Source organism: Rhineura floridana, chromosome 1 (assembly GCF_030035675.1).
Source record: "Rhineura floridana isolate rRhiFlo1 chromosome 1, rRhiFlo1.hap2, whole genome shotgun sequence".
NCBI lineage: Eukaryota > Metazoa > Chordata > Lepidosauria > Squamata > Rhineuridae > Rhineura > Rhineura floridana.
This window is the reverse complement of record NC_084480.1, coordinates 161,169,610-161,196,276: the sequence shown is the minus strand read 5'-3', so window position 1 is coordinate 161,196,276 and position 26,667 is coordinate 161,169,610. Positions and strand designations below refer to the sequence as shown.

The 26,667-nt window shown below is 43.5% G+C and overlaps 1 protein-coding gene across 5 annotated transcripts in view; it reads right to left on the bottom strand.

The window, feature by feature from the left end:
* Nucleotides 1-6,912: 6,912 nt before the first annotated feature.
* MCOLN1 (mucolipin TRP cation channel 1) overlaps nucleotides 6,913-26,667 on the bottom strand; it is a 32,786-nt gene continuing 13,031 nt past the window's right edge. For 2 of the 5 annotated variants that reach the window (XM_061582663.1, XM_061582672.1), the window contains 13 exons: nucleotides 24,547-24,764; nucleotides 22,240-22,407; nucleotides 21,985-22,141; nucleotides 21,397-21,514; nucleotides 20,797-20,893; nucleotides 20,465-20,564; nucleotides 18,084-18,190; nucleotides 15,252-15,401; nucleotides 15,005-15,106; nucleotides 14,398-14,520; nucleotides 9,568-9,774; nucleotides 9,097-9,227; nucleotides 6,913-8,739 (listed from right to left, as the gene is read on the bottom strand). In XM_061582663.1, the coding sequence (XP_061438647.1) occupies nucleotides 8,703-8,739; nucleotides 9,097-9,227; nucleotides 9,568-9,774; nucleotides 14,398-14,520; nucleotides 15,005-15,106; nucleotides 15,252-15,401; nucleotides 18,084-18,190; nucleotides 20,465-20,564; nucleotides 20,797-20,893; nucleotides 21,397-21,514; nucleotides 21,985-22,141; nucleotides 22,240-22,407; nucleotides 24,547-24,764 (1,715 nt within the window). In that variant the 3' untranslated portion in view covers nucleotides 6,913-8,702. Of the gene's footprint in view, nucleotides 8,740-9,096; nucleotides 9,228-9,567; nucleotides 9,775-14,397; nucleotides 14,521-15,004; nucleotides 15,107-15,251; nucleotides 15,402-18,083; nucleotides 18,191-20,464; nucleotides 20,565-20,796; nucleotides 20,894-21,396; nucleotides 21,515-21,984; nucleotides 22,142-22,239; nucleotides 22,408-24,230; nucleotides 24,384-24,546; nucleotides 24,765-25,764; nucleotides 25,879-26,667 lie in introns of those variants that run through there. The other 3 variants (XM_061582680.1, XM_061582686.1, XM_061582694.1) reach the window with 3 other exon arrangements.

Sequence of the window (26,667 nt, the reverse complement as noted above, 5' to 3'; positions counted from 1 at the left end):
ATTTTCTTGCCATCCATTCTGAATAGGTTGCTGAAATACTGCTGTAAAATCATATCTCTGTTCTTTTTTTCAAAATACACTGGGTCATCTCTTAAAAGTTTTTCCATTGTCACATGGCTGCAGTTAATTCCATAGATTTTCTCTATATTGGGCTCCATCACATCATTCCAGTCCAGAAGATTATCCATGCCATTGATAACTTTATCTCTAGAATCTTCATTCATTTCTTCAGAGATAACATTGAGTTCCAAACAATAGATTTTATTTCTAAAGTCCATAGACTCCAAATCTTGTTCCTGTTCCACGTTGGTTCCAATCTCCGGGATCTCCTCTCTCACAGGGACCCCTATTCCAGTCTCCAGGGTCACCTCTCTCACAGGGACCCCTGTTCCAATCTCCGGGGTCTCCTCTCTCACAGGGACCCCTTCCAGGATCACCTCTCTCACAGGGACCCTTATATCTTTAATCTCCTGCTTCATTTTACTCAATTCAATTTTCATTATCTCAATCTCATCCATTATTTTCTGAAACATAGTTATTTCCAGATTTTCAGCCACTTTCTTAATTGCCATTTTAAAAGAAAAATATAGGAAAACCACTTCTTATTTCAGCAACAATTGGGTTAATACTCCAAACTTGGTGACATCACAGTATAAACAGAGCAGACAGCCTTATCTCTCCAATAGTTAAGTAAACAAAATGCAGTTCCCAGGATCGAAACAATTAATGGCAATCGTCAAGAAACAGATTCGTCAAAATAAAATAGACCAAAAAGAGAGTAGTCTCAAAACAGTATAATATTTTTCAAAATAAAAATCTGGAATAGAAATCCCTCTTCTGTGTATATCTTTAGAATGCAAATCCAGGACAGCTTTTTGCAACAAGAACAGAGATAAGCTATTAATTAGTGCGTAGCAGAGAGAAGTTATGGCTCCCCAGTGAGATGTCAAAAACTGATCAATCTGGCAAATCTCTTTTAAACAGCAACAATTTAAGTCAAGTAAAAGAAAAATATAGAAAGAAGGGTGCTTGCCTGTTAGTGCGTTCTCTCTTAGAAGATAAGGTGAACGTTCGCTTTATCAGATAGAGCTTGCTGTTAAAAATCCGTCCCACCTTCGTCGGCTGGACCTCGTCCCATAAATTAATGAGATCTGGTCGTCCCAACAAAAATAGGCTTTGAGGTTAATCTCTTCGTTTCTCCCTACCCGGGAGAAGTTTAATCAGTCAAAAAAAAAAGAAAAAACTGACTGATATATCTGAATAAGCTTCTTTTGAGGCAGGAGCCCGTCTCAAAAGCAGGCACAGGCTAAGTCACCCTTCCCGGAAGTGCTGTGTATATACATCTTAACAAATCCAAAGGAACAGTTTTGAGATAGAAGAGAATCTCAGCACAGGTGAGTTTGGGGAATGATAGGAATGACTTTTATCAATAGATGGCACTAGCCCTAATCCTAGCCAATCAATACCTATATCACAGTCAAAAGCTAGTTTGGGGTTTACAAATGGTGCAGCCTGAAGGGCTACATCCTGAAAAACCAGTGTGATTAGAGAGCCTTCTGGGACACAAAAATGAATGTGGAATGATAGTGCTATTGTGGATCATTCCAAAGCTATTAGCTGTGCAGTGCTCCTCATCTTCTTCCTTACCTGAGCAGGATATGTGCATATCTTGATTATAAAGCTAACTAGAAAACACATGCTTGTAAATAGCAAACTCAAAGGAGCCATCCTGTCACTCCCCAGGGGCAATACCAGCTTTGTGTTGGGACATGCTGGGATAGTAATAAGCAGTTGCATTAGAAGCAAATGTCAATCATTCTGTTGTTTGCTTGAACACAGACCAAGCAACTGGCTTAGCCTGCTCAAATGATACAAAAACATGTGAACTGGATTTATTAATTTCAACAACCATGAATTACAGCATGTCAGTAATAAATACAGCTTATGTTTTATCCCTCAAAATGGAGGGAGCAGCACATCAGAAAGGTGCAGTCTTGTGAATACCAGAATGTTGCTCTAGTGTGTCATAACAAGTGGCTAACCTTCCCACTTCAAAAAAAAAACATATAAGAAGAAAGCCATCCACACTCCAGAATGCCTTTTCAGAGCAGCGGTTGGAGTACCTGAGAAAGCAGCCGCCGCTGTTATCTCCAAACATACGGACTTGGAGGTACAAGCGAGAGCCCTGGTGCTTAGCTGAGGAGGATCAGCAGGAGAGGAGAAACTTACCTAACTTTACATGATGGGAAGGTGCTGCAAGCAAATCAAGGATGCCTCAGAATACAAATACAAAGCATTCTTCAGTAGGATTACGAGGAACTAAAACTAAGTATCAAAAAGCTCAGTACCCGCCAGCAGCAGCCCAATTTCCAATATTTGCATCTAGAAACAGGACCTTCGGTCTGGTCCATGAAGACCCCTCATCAGATATTGGCTAAAACTAGATCCGTTTCAATCCGGTTTTAGGCCCAGTTTTGGCACCGAAACAGCCTTGGTCGCCCTGTATGATGACCTTTGTCGGGAGAGGGACAGGGGGAGTGTGACTCTGTTGATTCTCCTTGATCTCTCAGCGGCGTTTGATACCATCGACCATGGTATCTTTCTGGGGAGACTCGCGGAGTTGGGTGTCGGGGGCACTGCTTGGCAGTGGTTCTGCTCCTACTTCGCGGACCGTCACCAGAAGGTAGTGCTTGGGGAACATCACTCGACACCATGGATTCTCCATTGTGGAGTCCCTCAGGGGTCGGTCTTGTCCCCCATGCTTTTCAACATCTACATGCAGCCGCTGGGTGCAGTCATCAGGAGTTTTGGAGTGCGTTGCCATCAATATGCTGATGACACGCAGCTCTATTTCTCCTTTTCATCATCTTCAGGTGAGTCTGTTGATGTGCTGAACCATTGCCTGACCGCGATAATGGACTGGATGAGAGCTAATAAACTGAGACTCAATCCAGACAAGACCGAGACACTGCTGGTGAACGCCTTCCCTGCTCAGATAGTGGATGTTCACCCTGTTCTGGATGGGGTTACACTCCCCCTGAAAGAACAGGTACGTAGTTTGGGGGTTCTTTTCGATTCTTCCTTGTCTGTCGAGGCCCAAGTGGCCTCGGTGGCACGGAATGCATTTTACCATCTTCGTCTGGTAGCCCAACTACGCCCCTATCTGGACAGGGACGACCTCGCCTCCGTTGTTCATGCTCTGGTAACTTCAAGATTGGATTACTGTAATGCGCTCTACGTAGGGCTGCCCTTGAAGACAGTTCGGAAGCTTCAGCTGGTGCAGAACGTGGCTGCCAGACTATTGACGAGGACCAGTCGGTCTTCGCATATAACACCTATTCTGGCGCGTCTGCACTGGCTCCCTATTTGCTTCCGGGCGAGATTCAAGGTGCTGGTTTTGACCTATAAAGCCTTACACGACGTGGGACCTCAATACCTTGTGGAACGCCTCTCTCACTATGAACCTACCCGTTCACTTCGTTCAGAATCTAAGGCCCTCCTCCGGGTACTAGCTCATCGGGAAGCCCGGAGGGTGGTTACTAGATCTAGGGCCTTTTCTGTGGTGGCCCGAGTTGTGGAACAGCCTCCCCGAAGAGGTACGCCTGGCGCCTACACTTCTATCTTTCCGGCGCCAGGTAAAGACCTTTTTATGCTCCCAGGCATTTTAATCTTTTAATTTTCTTAATCTTTCTACTTTTAACATGTATCCTCCTTAATTTGTGTTGTATTTCGTTTTTGTTGTGCTTTCTGTTGTTTGTTTGTACATGTTTTTGTGATTTTTTACTATGATATATTGTATTTTATCTTGTTTGTTCACCGCCCTGAGAGCTATTCTGCTAAGGGCGGTATATAAATTGAAAAAAAAAAATTGAGGGAATGCCAGTGTTGCCTGACAAAATTACAGTATCAATTGACTCTCAGCCGACTGAGGGAGAAATCCTGGCATCAAAAACAGAACATATTTACTCCAGAAATTTAGCTAATCAGAGAACGTTTTCACCAGAGAACTTATCTTGGCCAATAAGTTCAATTGCATGCAAATAATGTTTATACAAGAAGATTTTTTTTAAAATCTCTTAAGACATATGCAGGAAGATTTTTTTTATCTCAAGACAATAAAGATATCTGCCTCATATAATTTACTTAAATACAAACCAAGCCTACAGGATTATTTACCAAATATTGGTAAATCCTGTTTGAGGAAGGAGCTCTCTTGCCAGGTTCTAATTAATGTCTTCTACAGCTCTTGAAGGCACATTGGGAAAGATGCCACACGACATACACCCGCCACCGTGGTCTTGATGAGATGAAGGATCTTTCCCATTATCTGTTAAATTATTTACTAACGCATCTTATTACAGAGAAATAGCTGGCTGTTCTATTACAAAATATTACCCATTGGTCAATGTGTTAAAAACAGGATTTCCTGCTTACAAGGATATTAAGATACTGAGAAGAGAGTCGCATTTTAATGGCATTAGCCAAATTTTACAAGGTAAATGCAGAACATATTACTGGAGAAGTCTGTTTCAACTGTCTCAATTTTAGTTATGTATGTTTCATTATGGCCAATTTGTTGTTATGTGCCTTCAAGTAGATTACAACTTATGGTGACCCAATGACTGACCTCCAAGAGCATCTGTCATGAACTGCCCGGTTCAGATCTTTTAGTTGAGGTCTGTGGCTAGAAACTGGTATGATGGCAACTTAAACCTAGGCAAATTACTGGCTGAGCTGGACATAATTATTAGCCTTGCAAATGTCAACTACCAGGTTTTATTACATTACTTTTTATTGATTTCATTGCATTTCTTGCTTTATATCTATTCCTCACCCCATTTTATTGTTTTCCACTGCGATGACTTATGCCTTTTGTGGTATTTCTCCCTCTTTTATTTTATATTGTGATGAGCTATGGTTTAATGCACTACATTTGAATCAACTGATCGAATTTCAGTGGATACAGTGGAAGGTAAAGAAACACTTTAATAATGCCAGTTCATTCCTATGCGAGTAGCAAATGCTGCTGCTGTTACTCAGCTCTTGATCTGAATTGTCGAAGAGGCTACAAGAGTAAATTGTAAGTTGGGCCAGATACTGAAGATGATTTGAATTGCTGGCTGTTCTGAATATATTGCTGTTGTCTTGTGCACACACCCAGGGCCAAGCCCAGAGCAAGCAATTCACAGCAAGCAGGATGGAGATTATCCATGTCTGAAGCCTTTAGCAGTAGAGATAGCAATCCGCTCCTCATAGACTCTAGGGTCCAGGTTAGTTGGGATGAGATATTTTGCACTGCACTGTCTCCTTTCTCTTGCACGTTAAGCTCCTCTTCTCTCCCTTGCCCAGCATCTGGAGGCAGCACATTCCTTTCATCAAATCCACACAAGTGTTTTTGTTGAGGATTGAGCAGGTGGTGGCTGTTTCACATACAGAGGGTAACCCTGCATGGGCAACCCTCCAACATTAAAATTTCAATTATGATAGCATGGATGGTCCAACCTTAATGCCAAAGTACACCCATGTTTGTGCTTCTGTTCCTCCCATTTCAAGCCATGGGTACCCATCACGTTTCTGCCCCTGGGTGACATATCAGAGGTTATCTGCTGCCATTATCTAGCTCAAGAATTCACAAGAGCCAAGAAACAATCTACAAGACCTACCTCAAGTTTAAGGCATAAATTTAACATGTATTTTTAAGACACTCACAGTAAAGAGCCATCTGGCCAGCTTATGTTCACACTGGCTGGGACACTTGTCAACTATTTGACCAACAATTCATTGAAGCTAAGAAATCCTTTATGTAAATGGCAGCCTACTCTTTTAATTGTAGATCACTCTGTCATCAGATGAGTATTTCTTGTACAGTTCTTGTCATAGCCCATTGCAAATAGATAACAGGAGCAGGAGTAAGGGCGTTTTGCTTCCCAGCTCCACAGGAGGCACACATACACATACTTCATTTAGGGCAGCGGTGGCTAACCTTTTTCAGCCTATGGGCAGCCCTTTGAGGGCTGCAAGCCAGTGCAACAGGGGTAAAAATAAAAAAAATGTAAATCTACTGCCTTCAAGTTGATTCCGACTTATGGCAACCCCATGAATAGGGTTTTCATGAGGCTGAGAGGCAGTGACTGGCCCAAGGTCACCCAGTGAGCTTCATGACTGTGTGGGGATTTGAACCATGGTCTCCCAGGTCATAGTCCAACACCTTAACCAATACAGGGGTAGCCAAAGCAAAAATGGGTGTGTCCAAAGTGGGTATAACTCTCACACACACACCCCAAATACACACAACCTCCTGTCCCTGAATTCTCCCCCCCTTGCTCAGCTCGCTGGAAAACAGCAGATGAGAAGGGAAGAGGCGGCTGCAGAGGGAGCACATGCACACACATACTCAGGACCTGACTTCCCTCGCCCTTCCAGTCCTTGGTCAAGAAGCTCCTTGATGAAATTCATTGGATCTTTCCAGCCAATGAGCTTTTGGCAGGTCTGAGCTGCCTCTTCCCCCTCTAGCCAGCTGTGCACCCACTTTTCCCCTTGGAAAGACGACAGGAGGTCAAGGCAAAGCCTTCAGGGACCTCTACTTCAAGGCACTTCTCACTCCTTGCCTCATGGCTGTTTCTCTAGCTGGCCTGAAGGGAGGGAAAGGACAGCCCTGATCTTTTGGAAAAAGACTCCGACCAGCTCCCTGGCTGGAAAGTTCATCAGGGAGATCTCAGAAGCCTCTGCCTCTGAGCAATGGACCTAGCGTTGAAGGAGTCACCTTTCTTCAGCTCTCTATCTTTCCTGTTTTAGGGACTGGCAGATTCTATTTGACAACCAGCTAGGCTTTATAGTTGCTTTTTGAAATTAAACATACAAAATTCATAACTGCTTGACCTAACCCTGGGGCTCCAGGAGAAAGGCCAAAAATTTAAAAGCTTATCCTCTTTAATACTTTTCTCATAGTATTCTAATAGTATAGTTATAAATTATTTATTTCAATAGCTCACAACTGAACTTCATTGTTTCATAAATAATTATTAACAAACACTCAAATTAGTTACATCTCCTTTGTTATAGTTCTACAAAATTAATGCTTTAAAAATCTATCATTATTTGACAATACTTGAGAGGCCAACTGGTCTTTTTTTCTTTTTTTAACCTTACTCATGTATAGATAGCAAAGGGAAGATCCAAAAGTGGAAGAAATACATGATTAATTCGTCTTCCCCCTACCAGAGTCCAGTAAGGTAAATCCTAAAAATGATTGTAGACATTTCTGCTCCTGAAGTGAAGGGTTGCAATGATCCCTCTCATCTTCTGGAATGGAGCTCATTTTTGTAAAAGACACACAGAGAAAGCAGGAAAAATTGTGCCCCTCTGAAATTCTCTTGCTCAAAGCAACTGTTTCAGAGTAAGGGGAGATGGTGAGCCAAGGCCAGGCGAGACCATGTGCCAGAACACTCTAGCAGATTGGAAGGTGTTGTAATTTCTGTGGACCACAGCTAGCAATGTTCCAATAGCCACTGGAAGCATTTTCTCATCCAAAATACTGACATAAATGCTGCTATCTTCATTACCTCAATTGCAAAATCCCAAACATGGAATTGTGTGCAAGAGACAGCCTTGAAGATCAAACTACCCACAGAAAGCATTCCCATCTCTGGCTGTCAGGTCGTACCTTCTGTAGCAGTACAATATGTCCTCCTGGAAAGGTCTGTGTTAGAAGCTAAAGGGGTTCCAGCCCTGGCCAAATCCCACCTCCCTACTCACACTGCATGTAAGGTATCATATTCTCTTCATCCTGTTTGACCAATGAGCATACCCCAATCTCCTGTGCAACACTTTGGAGGCAACGCTAGGAAAAGAAGTAGATTTACTGATACAAGATTGAAAGTAAGCCATGCTCAGTACAGTTGTCATTACTGTAGGATGGGATGAGATGTACCATCTCTAGACTGCCATTCCAGCCTGATGTAGAATAGGATTCGTTCCAAACCAGAACAGCTATCAAATGAGACCTCCTTCTCACTAACTGGAAGAAGGGAAGGATACTGTAACTGAGCTCCAGAGCAAGTCTGTACATGACGTAGCAGGAGAAGCCTTGCTCTTTAGCTGAGTATTTTAGAGCAGCTTCCCCACCTCCCATGCCCTCAATATGCAATAGAGATTGTGTTAAATTTCATTCTGTAGCATTGTGAACCTGCCAGGTGCCAGTCAGCTACTAAATGCTTGAGGGAAACAACACTAGTCTTGGTGCCGCAATCCTAGCGAGGCAAATGCAGCCCTTGAAAATGCCCACACAGGCAGCATGGAAGGCTCCAAGGCCCTAAGAAGCCATGTCCTTTTATAAATCTTTTTTCTTCCAAAAGAAACCTTTAAAAACTGCATTCCCCACTGCAGCTGTTTGGCAACCTGCTAATCCCACATGGCCTAGGAAGAAGAGGTCCACACAGCAATACATCAGCTGGGTCTAATGCAGCCCCACTCCCAGCTGGACATACTGCTTAAAACTCCACTCCCCCCCGTGTCTCAAGAGCTTTCTGCAGAAGTGGCACACAAGCTCACAGCCCACAGGAGGCAACGACATGAGCTGTCATCTCTTGCCTTAGTCACTGCCAGAAAACAGGCCACCTAGGCCTCTTCAGTCTCAGCAGTCCACATTCAGGCTGCCCAGCAATGAGCAACAGGGCAGCCCTTCTTTTTCCAAGCCGCAGCGCTCAGTTCACCACCAGCACATTCTCCTGCAGTGGGGTTCTGGGAAGTGGTGAGTAAGTAGGAAGAAAAAAACACCATCAAGCTCTGCACTCTGACCTCCCTCCCTATAAGATGTGTCCTGTGCTCCAAGCACTAGCTTGCCTACCCCCCATGAGTCCTTTAATGCCTGTTCTGAAGGCTCAGTCCAGACCCTCCGTAGCACTCCTGCTCTGCCTGCAGGGGACAAGAGTGAGCACAGCGGGCAGGAGAAGGGTGGGGTAGAGCGGGGCAGATAATGTTCTATTCTTGGTGCTTGGAGCAAATGCAGAATCTTCCAATGCAAGCTGCTTCAGCCCAAGAACAAAGACTAGGGATAAAAGCACTCCACCACTCAACTCTCTGCCCCTACAGACTTACCGCTCACAGCAGCAGAAGATGGAACACGAGGAACTGCTCTCCCTGCGGAACTTGCCAGATTTGGGACTGTCTTTGCACTGAGCTATGTAGGCGTGGAGCTGTGTGACAGTCGCTTCCCCCTCACACTGATGCTGAAAAAGCAAGAGACAGAAGTTGCATGTGGCAAGGCCCGGTAACATTTAACAGGACTGTGCAGGATAGTAACCTCTACTGTCAGGGCCATTCTGGGACTACAGAAAGGACGGGACCAACAATTCAGACAGTGTCTCTGGATAGGTGCTAGGGCTCTGAAAGGAAGAGCATTCTCCACTCCACCACTGCCTTTGTTGTAGCTTACATAATAATGGTACAAAAAGTAAGCAACAAGATTTAAAGTCCCAGAATGCAATGCACTGTCAAGGCATCTGAGTGAAGCTGCTCCTTTCCAAATCTACGGACAGGACAGGGAAGGAGGCTCCTGACAGGACTAACCTTGATGGTCTCGTAGGAGCCAGTGATGAGAGCAATGAAGAGGCTGAGCACCATGTAGATGAAGAGGCTGATGAAAGTGTACAGGTAGAGCTGGCTGAAAAGCCACACCAAGTAGCTGTTCTGCTGCATTGCAGCAAAGGTCACAAACATGTCATCTCCATTGATCAGTGAGAAAAGGCACTCTGACACCATTGAGAGAGTGCGGAACTGGAAAAAAAAAGAGCAGAGAAGGAACTGAGGACAGGGGTGACCCAAAAGGCAAGCAAGAGAAACAGCCATTTTCAGCAGGACAGTGCCTAATCACAATGTCGGTTCTTCCATTCCACAGGCAAACTGACTCCAGCAAGAGAAGGGAAGAACTTCACTAGTTGCACCTGCACCCTTTGCTGACACTGCAAGCACTTTCTAACACTGCAACAATCCATCTTGCAAACCACAGCTGTGGGGAAAGAACGTCTGGGCATAGGCTTGGGAGGATGAACCTCATCCCAATCTACAGTGCAGATACTACCTCAATTGAGCACCAGGCTATAGAGAAATGCACAGTTAGCCTGCAGTGGGGTGTGTAGCTCACAAACTGCACATTAATACATAACTCATACTTAAAGGCTTGCATCTATGTGGACACAGTCCAAGGCAGCAAACCCAACTATTGCTGTAACATCCTCACTTACAAGGGCAAAACCCACTATATCCTTCTGAAGACTAAGAGAGGTGGGGCTTTCATTTCGGATCAGAGCAGAAAACCCACAAACAGGGTTCTATCTTCTCCAACTCTATTTCTGTTTGGGATATGGGACACTGTTATTGTTGTTATGTGCCTTCAAGTCGATTATGACTTATGGCGACCCTATGAATCAGTGACCTCCAAGAGCATCTGTCATGAACCACCCTGTTCAGATCATGTAAGTTCAGGTCTGTGGCCTCCTTTATGGAATCAATCCATCTCTTGTTTGGCCTTCCTCTTTTTCTACTCCCTTCTGTTTTCCCCAGCATTATTATCTTTTCTAGTGAATCATGTCTTCTCATGATGTGTCCAAAGTATGATAATCTCAGTTTCATCATTTAAGCTTCTAGTGATAGTTCTGGTTTAATTTGTTCTAACACCTAATTATTTGTCTTTTTTGCAGTCCATGGTATCCACAAAGCTCTTCTCCAACACCACATTTCAAATGCGTTGATTTTTCTCTTATCAGCTTTTTTCACTGTCCAACTTTCACATCCATACATAGAGATTGGAAATACCATGGTCTGAATGATCCTGACTTTAGTGTTCAGTGTTACATTTGAGGACCTTTTCTAGTTCTCTCACAGCTGCCCTCCCCATTCCTAGCCTTCTTCTGATTTCTTGACTATTGTCTCCATTTTGGTTAATGATTGTGCCAAGGTATTGACAATCCTTGACAAGTTCAATGTCCTCATTGTCAACTGTAAAGTTGCATAAATCTTCTGTTGTCATTACTTTAGTCTTCTTGACGTTCAGCTGTAGTCCTGCTTTTGTGCTTTCCTCTTTAACTTTCATCAGCATTCGTTTCAAATCATTACTGGTTTCTGCTAGTAGTATGGTATCATCTGCATATCTTGAATTATTGATATTTCTCCCTCCAATTTTCACACCATCTTGATCCAATCCTGCTTTCCGTATGATATGTTCTGCATACAGATTAAATAAATAGGGTGATAAAATACACCCCTGTCTCACACTCTTTCCGTTGGGGAACCAATCGGTTTCTCCATATTCTGTCCTTATAGTAGCCTCTTGTGCAGAGTATAGGTTGCGCATCAGGACAATCAGATGCTGTGGAACCCCCATTTTTTTTAAAGCATTCCATAGTTTTTCATGATCTACACAGTCAAAGGCTTTGCCGTAATCTATAAAGCACAGGGTGATTTTCTTCTGAAATTCTTTGGTCCGTTCCATTATCCAACATATGTTTGCGATATGATCTCTGGTACCTCTTCCCTTTCTAAATCCAGCTTGGACGACCAGTTCATGATCTGTACTGCAGTCTGCTCCTGGTCTTGTTTTTGCAGAAAGTATGGAACTTCTCCATCTTCTGCTACCAATTATATAATCAATTTTGATTCCTATATTGCCCATTTGGTGATGTCCACGTGTACAGTCGTTTTTTCAGTTGTTCAAAAAATGTGTTCGCAAGAAACAAATTATTGGCTTCACGGAATTCAGTAAGTCTTTCTCCTGCTTTGTTTCTGTCTCCTAAGCCCCATTTCCCCACAATTCCTAATTCTTCTCTGTTCCCTACTTTTGCATTCCAATCCCCCATGATTATCAGCACATCTTCTTTTGGTGCGTGATCAATTTCTTCCTGTACTTCTGCATAAAATCTCTCCAATTCCTCTTCTTCTGCTTTTGCCGTCAGAGCATAGACTTGGATGATGGTTATGTTGATAGGTTTCCCATCCCATTTAATCTCATTGATATCACTCTCGCAGACCTTGCGTTGTAGCTCCTAATTGCTCTTGCTACATCACTTCTCACTGTTAAAGCAACCCCATTTCTTCTTAATTTCTCATTTCCTGCATAAAATATTTTGTTGTTGCCTGATTGGAAATGTCCCATTTCCGTCCATTTTCTAACTTTCCCTGGTTCATGCTTCTGACATTCCATGTTCCTATTGTGTGTGTCGTACAACTCCGGACTCTCCTTTCGCATCTGTGCGTATCAGCCTCTGGGCTTCCTTTCGGCTTTGACCCACCTGCATCATTAGTCACAGCGCTACTCGTACCTGTCCTTTGTTCTTCCCCAGTAGCTCGGTGAGTGCCTTCTGACCTGGGGGGTCTCATCTTCCAGCACTATCTCGTGTTGCATTTTGGATGCTCTGTTCATAGGGTTTTCGTGGTAAGAGGTATTCAGAGGTGGTTTACCATTGCCTTCCTCTGAGTTCATAGAATCCTAGAGTTGGAAGAGGCCTTGTAGGCCATCGAGTCCAACCCCCTGCTCACAGCAGGAAATCCACAGCTAGAGCATCTCCCGCAGATAGCTGTCCAGCCTCTGCATGAAGACATCCAGCGAAGGGGATCCCACCACTTCCCTAGGCAGTCGGTTCCATTGCCAAACTGCCCTTACTGTCAAGAAGTTCCTTCTAATGTCCAATCTGAATCTACGCTCCTGCAACTTAAAACCATTAGACCTAGTCCTACCCTCTGGGGCAGCAGAGAACAAATCTGTACCCTCTTCTATGTGACAGCCCTTCAGGTACTTAAAGAGTGCAATCATGTCACCCCTCAGCCTTCTCTTCACCAGACTGAACATGCCAAGTTCCTTCAACCTTTCCTCATAAGACTCGTTCTCCATACCGGCTATCATCCTCGTCGCCCTCTTCTGAACCCGCTCTAACTTGTCTATATCTTTCTTAAAATGAGGCGCCCAGAACTGAATGCAGTATTCCAGATGAGGCCTGACCAATGCAGAATATAGTGGGACTATTACTTCCCTCGACCTGGAAACTATAGCTCTGTTTATGCAGCCCAAAACCGTGTTTGCCTTTTTTGCCGCAGCATCACACTGCTGGGTCATGTTCAACTTGCGATCCACTACAATTCCAAGGTCCTTCTCGCACACACTACTGCTCAGCCGGGTATTTCCCATCCTGTACCCATGCATTTTGTTTTTGTGGCCTAAATGGAGAATCCTGCATTTGTCTTTATTGAATGTCATTTTATTAATTTCAGTCCAATTTTCTAGTCTATCCAGGTCCCTTTCGATTTTATTCCTGTCTTCCATTGTATTAGCTATCCCTCCCAGTTTCGTATCATCCGCAAACTTCATCAGGCTTCCCTCCACCCCATCATCTAAGTCATTGATAAAAATGTTGAAGAGTATCGGCCCCAGGACAGAACCCTGTGGCACTCCCCTCGAAACCTCCTTCCAGTCCGAAGCAGAGCCACCGACGACCACTCTTTGAGTACGGTTTTCCAACCAGTTGTGAATCCACCTGACAGTATTTCCATGTAGTCCGCATTTGACTAGTTTGCTAATCAAAAGGTCGTGGGGGACTTTGTCAAACGCTTTGCTGAAATCTAGATAGATGACATCTACAGCATTTCCACCATCTACTAAGCTAGTGACCTGATCAAAAAAAGAGATGAGTTTGACAGGATTTTTTCTTGACAAACCCATGCTGGCTCCTTCTAATCATAGCATTGTCATCTAGATAGTTGCCAATGGACTCTTTTATTATCCGTTCTAATATCTTTCCCGGTATTGAAGTCAGACTGACCGGCCTGTAATTCCCCGAATCTTCTTTTTTACCCTTTTTAAAGAGCAGGACGATGTTTGCCCGTCTCCAATCCTCCAGCACCTCTCCCGTTCTCCATGATTTCTCAAAGATGAGAAAATAAAAGTTTGGATGCATCTTAGTCTGGTGTTTCAGCTTTGACCATTCTGCCATGGGTGCCCCCACTAGGAGTTTAGCCTCTTGGTCTAGACTCCTGACGGCATTGCTCTCAGCTTCTTCAACACACTCAAACCCCCTCACCACGTTAAGGTGTGCATCCGAAGAGGAGGATGGGACACTGGTAGCCATATAAGAGCGATCTGGGTTGAGTCAGTATGGGCATTGCCCAAAGCCTGTCGATGCCATCCACCCAGATGGAGCTCAAAAAATGCTACACACATTTGGCTGCCAAAAAAGTTGCAGTAACAACTCTTCAAAGACTTGGGCAAGCATGCCTTTTCCCAAGGATGGCACAGATTATTTGTGACAATGATTTGAAACAATTCACTGCTTTGTTTGCATTGACACCAGTGGCTCCATGACTGATCCATCCACTGCTCAGCATGTATTCTATGTTTCCCTTTCTACATACCTTGACATGATAGGGACCCAGCACAATCCAACCACAGAAGCAGTAGCCTAAGTAGATGACAGCCACACAGCAGCAGAAACGGATGACATTGGGTAAAGCAACCCGCATGGTGACAATGAGGATCTAGGAAGACAGCAAGCAAAAAGCTTGAATGGGAAAATGAAGTCCTGAATTAGGATGCAGGAAACCTAGGTGAAAGTCCCAGGTCAGCTCCAGATGTTGGATAGTCTTGGTGAAATTAGTAGTGATCCAGATAAGGAAAACTGAGGCTGCAAGAGTACTGGGGACAGGCAGGATGATTTTCCCTGGATGCCAGTCCATCACATGGGTTAACCTGCCATCTAGTGTCTAAGGGCAGGAAATGCACTGTAGCGGCATCCAGTAAAATCACCTTTCAGGTGAGAACCAGTGTTCAATCTGCACTATCGCATGGTGATGCACAGTACAAGTGCAAAGTTTGCTGTGGGGTATAAAATTTATCACCTTAGCTTTCATTTTTTTAAAAATCAAGGAATCATTTCAGATATAGGATCTTGTCCTTTCCTATGTAGCCACCAGCTTGAGGGCATGGGGGAGAGACAGAGAGAGAAAGAAGCACTCAGCTCACATTGTACTTCTGGAAGAAGCTGAGGTAGCGCATGACGCCGACCCAGACCAGGAGGGTGGAGGTGCCCAGGAGAATGCCACACACGTCATAGTTGGCAAAGTTCTGCAAATAAACAACATTATCATGCAGGGTGACTCTTTAGGCATCATGAGGTGTGATGACAGCAGGGCCTCTGCAGCTCAGACTAGCCCAGGATTCAAAACCTTACCATGGTTGTAGTCCACAGGCTGCCTGGACAGTTTCTTACCTTGGACTCAATCCCGATCTTCATTATGGTCCCAGACACAGTAAGGACATCGCTCACCACAAGTAGGATATACCAACCATTCACAAATTCCATGCGATCAGACAGGCAGATGTCTTGATTGTAATGGTGCTGGAAAAACCGGCTGAATTCCTGTACAAAGAAAAAGAGCCCCCATGAGCTACCTGTCATGAACCTGTATATGTTCATGAGTTATTAAAAATCTCATAAGGAATATCTTGGCTCAAGCAAGGGACTTTGGGAGATTTCACAGTTAGAAAAGACAGGCCTCTGACAAAGTAAAATCTTGAGTTTCACTTTCCAGCTGAAGACGGTTAGGAGAAGCCTCAACAAGCTGCACCTGGTTATCTGTGCTGATTAACAAGTGCCTGGCACTCAAGGTCATCCCTGGCCTGTGAAGTTTGAACATACAGTTGGGAGGGGGGCCTGGAAGGCGCGAAAAAGTGAGAAACATCCAGAAAGGGGTTACATCAGCCAATTCCTGATTGGTCAATTAATCTTGGACCGTTAGGATTCTTTTCCTTAAGTATAGGGCTGAAAACCCCCAGCCTTTGTTCCCTGAAGTTGACCTAAAGGGTTCCCGGTTCCCCAAGTGTTGCCTATGGGAGGCAACTACGCAGGGTTTCATTCTTCTTGTTCTGATGCCAACCTCTCTTAGGAGAGCAGCCTTTGCAACCATCTACCTCATGTGTAAGTATTAGGCTAGAAAGGTTGTTATTTTTCTGTTGTGTCTTTGAATCCTCTTGTTTGTACCACAACCCCTGTTGGGTGTATGGTCTTAAAGGATTACTTGCTGCTATATGATTTATGTGCACTTGTATATTTGAATAAAGCTACTTCTATTTAACTTGGTGTGTTCATTGAGAGAGAGGGTGGTTCTGGATTCAGTGCCTTGACCATTCTCAGTCACGTAACTACCAAAGAGGGAAAAGAAGTTGAAAGCTTAATTCTAATTTGAGGTATTAAACCAGAGGTTCCTGGCAAGGAGTGTAACTGTGGCTCTTGCCTTATAGGATCTTGGTTTTACCTATTTTCTGGGCTCAGAGATCCCCTGGCTCTGAGTGGACCAGTAACAGGGGTGGTGGCAGCCTACCTTCTACCTTGCAGGGTTGTTGTGAGCGTACACAGCCTTGGCAAGGGTGAAGTGGTATTATTTCGGTTCCAGTCCCATTTTCCTAAGGGTGGGGTTTGGGTCTGACGCATGGTCCCTGTGCCTTGACGGTAATTTTATCCAATCGATGCTAAGGATCATTACGAAAGGAACTAAAATAACCGATATAATACCATTATACAAATCCATGGGACAACTGCATTTGGAATTCACATTACCTCATCTCAAAAAGGATATTGTAGATTTGGAAAAGTTTCAGAAAAGGACAAGCAAAATTATCAAGGTGATTATGAGGAAAGGTTGCAGGAAAGGACTTTTAAGTTTAGAGACGTTTTAATTCTCCAAACTTAATTTTGATTCTATAAAGGAAGCCACAGACCTGAACTTAGAAGATCTGAACAGGGTGGTTTATAACAGATGCTCTTGGAGGTCACTGATTTATAGGGTCACCATAAAACGACATCGACTTGAAGGCACATAAGAAGCTTAGAGAAAAGGCGAGTTCAAGGTGACATGATAGAAGTGTATACAATTATGCATGGCATGGAGAAAGTGGCTAGAGAAAAGATTTCCTCCCTCATAGGGGGAGAACTTGTGGGCATCTAATGAAGCTGCATGTTGGAAGAATCGGGACAGATAAGTACTTCTTCATGTAGCTCATTGTTTTAAGCTATGGAATTTGCTCCCACAGGAGGCGGTGATGACCACCAATTTGGATTGCTTTGAAATTAGACATATTCATGGAGGATAAGGCTATCACAATGACTACTAGCTATGATGGTAATGCTCTGCTTCCACAGTTAGAGGCAACATGCTTCTGAATAGTAGTTGCTGGAAATGGCAGGAGAAGAGTGCGGTTGCACTCAGGTCCTGTTTGTGGGCTTCCCACGGGCACCTGGTTGGCCACTGTGAGAGCAGGATGCTGGACTAGATGGGGCACTGCCCTGATCCAGCAGGCTCTTCTTATGTCCTTTCCTAACATCTCTGGCCAAACATTTCATTACAGTTCTACTCCATCCCCACCACCACAACATTTCTAATGTTCTTCTTTGGAAAGCTGTTTTTGCCGAAACCCAAACCCACCCAATCACCAGACCCACCTTGCAATTTTATGTGTGTGTGTGTGTGGGGTGCAGTCACTAGACACCCTTCAAATCTTCTCTCTCTCTATTCCTGCACACCACAAAATCACTGCTGCAGGTAGAGAAGGTCAGAAGAGGAAACACAGATGTGCTGCAACTCCACAAAGAATAAAACGGGAATGGAAGAAATCAGAATGCATTGCAGCAAGAAGCCATGGTCTAGTCATATCTTGCATTTCATGGGCTCCAAGAGTACAATGCAAACAACATACTTTGGATTATTTATCTGTTTTTCCCACCGTTGCTACAAGTATGTTTGGAGCTGGTCAGCACAATGAAGATATGCCAAGCACCCTTGTCCTAGAAAAACAAAAAACTCTTCCTGACTGGAAGGAGCAAAACCAGCTCCAGTGGCACAGTGGTTTAGTAGCTAAACTGCCTTCAGCAGTTCAAACCCACAGCAGATTGTGGGTTCAAATCCCACCTTCCTTCATCCCTACAGCTAGCAGTACCCTGAAATTTGGGGAGGGTCCACAGTTCAGTGGTAGAGCATAAGCTTTTCATGCAGAAAATACCAGGTACATCTAAAAACAGAGATGCACCTATCCCAGCAATGCTCACATGCTGCAGTAGAAGCCCCCTGATGATCGAGCGGCCACACAAGATGAAAGACAGCACACAGATGAGGACCACAACCACATCGAAGAAGATCCGGAAACGGTTGTCTCCTACAAGAAAGGAAGAAAGTGGTGGGTTTCTGGAGTACACAGGGTGTTACAAAGAACAGAAATGATCACTCCCTGCCCACAGAATTTTCAGTCCAAGAAGGCTTGATTAGAGAGTAGAGAAGGTGGGGCAGGAAAGAATAAACAGGCAGCAAAAGTGATGCTATGATGGCACATGGAAGAAGCCTTGGAATCTGAAGAGGCTGTTTGATGAAGTAAAATGAAGGCTGGCTGAAGCAGGGCAGCACCGCAGGAGAAGGGGACAGACGTGCCTTGCTAAAAGTGAGCATGGGTACAGTGAGAAAGGAAAGAAGGAATAGGAGGAAGAGAAAACAGCCTGAACTGTAAAGGGTTAGGACTGGTGGAGCCTAACTGGGATGAAAACACCCAGGACAGAGGCTTAACAGTCATTGAAAATATAAGCCATTTGCTGTGGCCATCATAAAAAAGGCTGATTCAGTGTTAGAAATCATTAAGAATGGAACTGAAAATAAAGTAGCAAATGTTATAATGCCATTGTACAAATTATGTGTTATACTTGGAATACAAAGTACAGTTTTAGTCATCCCAGTTCTTAAAAAAAAAAAGTTTAAATTCTTGCGAAGGTCCAGAAAAAGACAACTAAACATTACTGATGGAAGCATCCTTCCCTATAAAGAAAGTCTTCAGGCTTTTGAATTCAGAAGAAGATGACAGCAACTAACTAATGAGGAGGGTATGATAACCATTGAAAAGTTATCAGCATAGCGGAAATTTTCTCTCAACACATTAGAACATGGGATCAGCCCGTGAAATTGGACACTAAAGAAAAAAATTTCTTTTTTGTAGCACACACTAAATTTATGAAATTAACTGTCTCAAGCTTTGGTAAGAGTGATTAAATTAGATGGCTAACAACAAACAAACAAACAAACAAACAAGCATAATTAAAGAGGCAATTTCAGGAATGAGATACAGCACCAGCCATTGCCAGCACCGCAGAGCTGGGAGAGACTCCCCCGCAACACAGAAACATCTCTTCCCAAAGTCCATCTTTTGGCAGGGGTGGGGCTAGGGTAGAACCTACCTTAGGGCCTTTCTGGACTTACTATTTACAGCGGTATAGTTGCTGTTTGATCCAACATTTTAAAGAGTGAATTTGTAGCTGATTGTCTGCACTTTTGTTCCCCTGTTGCTGTTATTAGCGAGTAGCGTGGGGTTTTCCTTTCCACGCTAATGGCAGGTTGTGCCAGAATTGAGAAAAATTCTGCATTTGTACTCTCGCCCCTTCCATACCCCCTCGTTCCTCCAGCCAGTAAATGCTGGCGTTACGAGCAGGTGCACGGGGATAGCTTTTCTGCGTTTTGTTTTTGTATATAATGCCCAGTGTTCTGGAATTCTAATCTTGCAGAGTATAGGAGACTAGAAGAGGTGGGATGAGAGAAGCTATGAAGCCCAATGGCTACCACCTCTCATCCCTGAACTCCCTTCGTTATCCGCCATATCTCTCCTCTGAACTGAGCACGCAAAGTGACAGCTCACACTGGTCAGAGGGAAGTGCTACAAAACAGGCATCTCCAAAAACATGCTCACCAACCCCACCCCCTCCAGTACAGAAACCGGGGCAACGCTGGTACAAATGTTGCAGAAATGAAAATATTGAGGATTCATTCCAGAATTTTCACACAGGTCAGATTTTTTGCAGTAGAAGAAAAAACAGTCTTTTGAGTATATTATTCCAGACTAAAAAGGTAAAGGTGTCCCTGCACTTGTAGTGCGAGTCGTTTCCAACTCTTAGGTCTTGCGAAGTTTACTAGGCAGGCCATATATATGGGGTGGGATTGCCAGTTCCTTCTTCGGCCTTTCTTTACACCCCAACATATGCCGGGTACTCATTTTACCGACCACGGATGGAAGGAAGGCTGAGTGGACCTCGACCCCTTTCACCGGAGATTCAACTTCCTCCTTCTGTTGGAATTGAACTCCGGCCGTAAGCAGGGATGCCATGTAGCAACATGCCAAAAAATCTGAAAAAACAGCAGCTATACCATTATAAATGGTAAGTGTGGATAAGCCCTTATTGACACATTCAGATTCTACAGTTTTATGAAGAAGTCAAATGCCCTTTAAGCCAATTAGGATGTTGATTCTTATTAGCTGTTGATTAAAGACTGAACCCTTAAAAATCTACACAGTCCTTGAGCGCTGCTTTCACTATTGCTCTTACACAGCTGAGTGGAGTGCCACTTTCAAAACAGTTTATGCTTGTACTACACTGCTTCCCCTGCTGCATGGTACCTTTGCCAGAGACACTGGGGTCTTTGCACTCCTGAATATCCACTTTGTTGTCCAGGTGGATCTTTACTCGGCCACTGTGTGCTTTATTGTCAAATGTGATCTGTGGTAGTGGAGGATTAGAAAAAGAAAAGAATGACAATATACATCTTGGAGAACATTCTACTGGGCAGCATAACAGAAGCCCTAAACCAGCATCTTTGGCTCTCTCAGTCCATGCGAATGAGGAGTCATCAAAGACAGAAGGAGAGGCTCCTGCTGGGAGGAAGGGCGGGATAGAAATCAAATAATAAATAAATAATAAAAATACTGTCTCCTTGAACACCATTACTCACTGTGATAGAAAAAGTGTAGCAGTCTGGAATTTCATTGTTGATTATAGTTTGGATGTTGATGGCTTTCAGTTTAAACTGGATGGTGACATTAATGAGCCTGCCAGAGACAAAATGTGAAGAGTCAGCTCCATCACAGTTTTCCACTGAATTTCACAAGAACGTGACTGCAAACAGAAGAGGGCTTCTCCTTTCATAAAAACGTAAGGAATTGCAGCCCTATAGAAAAAAGGAGACAAAAACTGCACACTTTGAAGGCAATTGTTGGGTACAAAAATGAATGGCTGTAACATGTCACTTGATAAATATAAGATTAGTAGAAATTATTTCATTTATTCATTATTTTATGTATTAGATTTATATCCCGCCCTTTCTCCCAGTAGGAGAAATATAAGATTAGTAGATGGAAACCTTCAGATTTGCAAGATGGAAAACTTTGACATAGTATCCCCAAAAGAGTAATGGAGGCAAGAAGCGTAAGTGATTTAAAAACAAAGTTGGGGAACAAATCTTATGAATTTCCCCTGTGACTTCTTGCATGGAAGGGCAAAGGTGTCTCATCCTTCAGGCTATTACAAATACCAAGAAAATATGGCTATTTACTTATAAAATTTGAGAGTAAAATTCCTGTAGCTGCAGTTTGGCTCCAAGAGGGCTACAATCGTCTCCTCAGAGTCCAGGGGAAAGGGCATCTTCTCTGGAGGATCCACACCAAGGCACTCTACATGAAAAAAAAACATTGCTCCAGGAATAGATCAGAGACCCTGACAAATTCAGAATTGTAGGGGGGTGTTTTTGAGAGGGGGGGAAAGAGAATGTCAGCAGCTTTGTGGGACCTTTCCAAACCAAATTTGCACCTACCACTCACTTTTTCTTCTGTAAGGCAAAATACACAGAAAACAGCATTCCCCACCCACCCTTCCCAAGATAGCTTTCCCAATGCGGGTCACAAATCGACATGAGTGAAGTACCTCACAAACCTGAGAGACAGAAGTACAACTCACGAAGGCAGCTCTCACACTCTGCAGGGAACTATCCCCTACTCTAGAGAAAAACATTTGCCTTGCCTTAAAACCCCAGTGTGGGATGCAAATAGCTAGATGGGTTGTCAGCAAAGGGAAGTGCCGTTGCCATCTCCATGGGTGCAGAGCATGTAGGATGCTGCAAGCTCTGGGAACGCCACTTACGCACCTGTGATGACCTTGGGGTCTATGTTGAAGGTGTCATTGGCTGGGTCAATCCTTCCTTTGCGGTAGAACTGCTGGCACAGCATGAGTGCAGACTGGTTTGCATTACCTGCACGCACATAGGCATAGCGTCCAATTGTTTCATTTGGAATGGCCAAGTACTGCAGGGAGAAATTGCCATGGAAGTATCAGTTAGTTCCAGGTGCCCCCTCCCATGGTCCCACCAGCTACACAACAGCACAGCTGTGCCTCTTCTCACCTTGTCCACGGCATAGAACATATGGTCATAGACATCTGCCTGTGTATACACCGCATGGGTGTTCTCTGACCCGTCTACATAGTCCTTCAGGAAGAGATGCTTGAATGTAATAGTGTTCTCCTCTTTGAAGGTCACCACCATTTGATTGCTGAGTCCAAAGAGAATGAGCTGTGGGAAGGGAAGACAGAGAGCAGGGACCAAGCTGAGGAGAAGTTAAGAATTGCAGCCTTATAAATGCTGAAACACCAGACCATACTTCTTTTCTATGCTTGGAAATCTCCAGAATGCAGAGTCAGTTGCCAGAAGAGGAGAGTTTATTTCCAACCCCTACCTTTTGAGAGGTAGTAAAGTGACCTATCACCCCACACCCAGGACACATTTCTAGATTTTTGCAGACCCAGGACCTCTAAGCACTTGCTTAAGGGTCTTTACCCTCTGATTTTGACCTTTTGGTCAAGAACAAAAATGAATGATGCATTCAACTTTAGCATTGGTTATATAGGGTAAATTTAAACAACACTTTTCTAGAATGAGAGACCAAGTCCATTCTGACAGAGTTTAAGAAGCTTTGCCTTTATGGGGAAGTTAATCACAGAATCCCTTCCTGTGGCTGACTTTCAGAAATCAGTTGCTGAACCTGCTCTTGTAGTGGAGGTTGGGCACTCTGCAGTCTGGACACAGTGGAGTCCTGTCTTGTCATGCATGTTGTCAAGCATGTTGTCATGCTTCTAGGGCATTGCTGCTAAAGAGCAAGATTTGTTGCCAAATGCAGGACATGGTGAAAGCCAAGAAGAGCATCATCAAGGAGAGCCAAGGAGAGCATCATCAGGAGAGAGAAACCCTACATCAGTTGCCTGACTTCTGCCATAATGACACTGACTAAGAAATATCCAAGGCCAAATAAGTGTCCCCAGGCTTGACACATGTGAATCCTAGAGAGGGCCGACAAGAGAATGGCCCAGACAGCTCAGCAACACAGACAGCATGCACTTCTCCTGAGAGACTGTGTCGTTTTTATATGACCAGCTTCCTGTTTTGAGTGTCCCTCACCTACATTTCTGCGCCTTCTGCTTCAGTACAAGCTTCCTCCCAGTCTGATTCCAAATGTAGCAAAATGGCTATTTTTGAAATTGCAACTGTCTTGCCTGCTGCTGCTGATTAAGTGCAAGGCAGAATTTTTGGGTGGTATTCAACTAAGTTTTTGTGCTAGTGCTAGAGTTAATGCTAGTGCAACAGAGATCCCCCTTCCCTCCTGCACTGTCACCAAATCTGTTCTGGAGTGTTGTCGGAACCCCCAGAACAGATTTAGGGATTGCACAGGGGAAGGAAAGGGGGAGATCATTCTGTTGTGCAAGGAGAAATCCTTGCATTGATAGAATGATTATCTTAGTGTTACATTGAATACAACCCTGTCTCTCTCTGCAAAAAGCTTCTGCCTCCCCTCCCTCTCCGCTAACAGTCCAACCTTTTGTAAAATTAGGTGTTCCTGAAATCAGTGGGTTTAGATGTACTTAACTTAGCAAAGCATCATATTGTTAGACTCACAAAATACCATCCCAATCTAGTCTCTGTAAATTCTAACTCACCCAACAGAAAGGCTACTCTTTGCTAGTGACTAAGCAAGTGTTTTTGTCAAAGGCTGCATCAAACTTAAAACAAACGCTGTGTATTCAACCACATTAACACACTGTGACAAGGTGCTCACCACTGCTAATATTGAAAAACGTTAAACATGGTCCTTTATGCTGACATTATTAACAAGCAGATGTGTTAACTCAAACAGCTGATTGTTTTGTCAGCTTCAGGCTTACAGATGTCATGAAAAATATTTAATATGTCTTTTGTTTCCCCTCTAAACAACTGGGATGCTCAAAAAAAATTAAGTTCTCTAGTCTGGTTTAGAGAACATGCAGGATCTTCAACATAAAAAAGCACATTTACAGATTTGTACTATCCCCTAATGTTAAATAGATGACAGCTCTAATAATTACCTGTCTACATAAACAGACTGAGATTGCAGCATTCAGCACGAAGAGCAGGGGGTGGCTAATCTGTGTCCCTCCAGATGTTGGATTCCAGCTCTCATCAGTCCCAGCCAACATGGCCAATGGTCAATGCTTATGGGAGTTATCGTCCAGCAACATCTACAGAGCCAAAGGTTAGCCATCTCTGACACAAAGGAAGGTGGGAAGTACCCACATGAAGCATTGATAGACTGAATTTTAAATAATAAAGTAAAAGCTCCTAGACAGATCTAGCACAAAAACCATCAGCGGCTCTACCTCATGTTTGTCTTTCCTTACACACCTGAATGGTGACTATTAGGATCTTGATCAGTTGGAGTATCAATTTGAATGGTTTGCGGCCTTTGGCACGAAACTTGTCACAGGGGCTCATGAAGTAATACTTGAGTCGCCTGCGGAGCTCCTCCTCTTCTGGTTGAAGGGAAGCAGAGCCCAAGCTTGGCCTTGTGTCTCCATCTTGAGACCCATAGCTATTCACTGGCATCAGCAGCTTTTGCGTCTCTGCAAAGAGGAAAAAGAACACAGGTCTCAACCGTTCCAATTCCATGCCATAAGGAAGGAGACTAAAATCCTTTCTGTTCACATTAGCATGATCCAGAGGTGCCTGTGATTTAGCCAAGTTAAGATATTTAAGCACTGAAATTTATTCATCTCTGTTACCCAGTTATTCCCTACTACTAGCAGAAACCAGTAATGATTTGAAACGAATGCTATTGAAAGTTAGAGGACTACAGCTGAACGTCAAGAAGACTAAAGTAATAACAGAAGATTTACGTAACTTTAAAGCTGACAATAAGGACGTCGAACTTGTCAAGGATTATCAATGGATTATCAATGGATTACCTTGGCACAGTCATTAGCCAAACTGGAGACCATAGTCAAGAAATCAGAAGAAGGCTAGGACTGGGAAGGGCAGCTATGAGAGAACTAGAAAAGGTCCTCAAATGCAAAGATGTATCACTGAACACTAAAGTCAGGCTCATTCAGACCATGGTATTCCCGATCTCTATGTATGGATGTGAAAGTTGGACAGTGAAAAAATGGATAAGAGAAAAATCAACTCATTTGAAATGTGGTGTTGCAGCAGAGCTATGGACTGCGAAAAAGACAAATAAATGGGTGTTAGAACAAATTAAACCAGAACTATCACTAGAAGCTTAAATGATGAAACTGAGGTTATCATACTTTGGACACATAATGAGAAGACATGATTTACTAGAAAATACAATAATGCTGGGAAAAACAGAAGGGAGTAGAAAAAGAGGAAGACCAAACAAGAGATGGATTGATTCCATAAAGGAAGCCACAGCCTTGAACTTACAAGATCTGATGATACCAGAGGTTCCTGATTCATAGGGTCGCCATAAGTCAAAATTGACTTGAAGGCATATAACAACAAAGCCTAGCCAAATAATAACTTCCCCTGCCACAGAGTCAGACAAATCAACACTTCAGAAACTTTATCACTTGCAGTGTTTGCAGTAACGTCTCCCTTTCTTACCCATCCTTTAATTCCAGAGTCAGCTGATATCAGAAGTCTCTCTCACAAGATCAGCTTTGTGACTTATTGGCACTTCTTGATCCCCTCCAAGGCGTGCAGTTTGTCAGCAAGTACCTAAGAACAATATGTGTTGTCTTTGAAGACATGGTCATGCCAAATGATGATTATATGCAATGACCAGCCACAGCAGCTCTCAGAACTGTGAAGCAGGTGAGACAGGCTTTGCCACAAAACAATTAGTTTCATCGCTGATGTTATCATGCAAGGACAGCACAACATAGATGCTCCCAACTCCTTTGACGTGGGTAAGGAGAGGGATACCCAAATCACTGCTATGGATCAGCAAAAAGAAGGAAGGAATGGTTCTCAATGGGACAGCCCTGTGTTTCTGGTTGCGAGCTCAAAGAGGAAATTCCACACAAAATCTAAATTGCTAACTGGCACAGCAAGATATTGTAGTCTATTTCTTCATTTGTCCTTGATGCTTTTCACACTATCAAACTTACAAAATTTAGTAGCAACACAATGAAAATCAGTTTGGTTTCAGCACACCCTAACCAATCATGATCAAAGGATAACTAAGGCTGCAATCCAATACATGTCTACTCAGAAGTAAGCTCCATTGGGTTCAATGGGGCTTACTCCCAGATAGGTGTGCACTGGATTGCAGTGTAACTCCTTGAATAACAAATTTTAGCATTAGTGACCACAAGAGTACCCATATTATTGTTTTGAAACTAAGGATGTTGTATGCACTTTAATGGATTTCTGTTGAAAGCTGTCCTGCTGGCCCACATAACAGGGAATGGCAAAGTACACATCTGAAGGGAAAAAATAAGTTTTAAGGGCATTTATACCATTTAGGGAATTTCTATACCAAAGCATGACAGTGCCATGGAATAC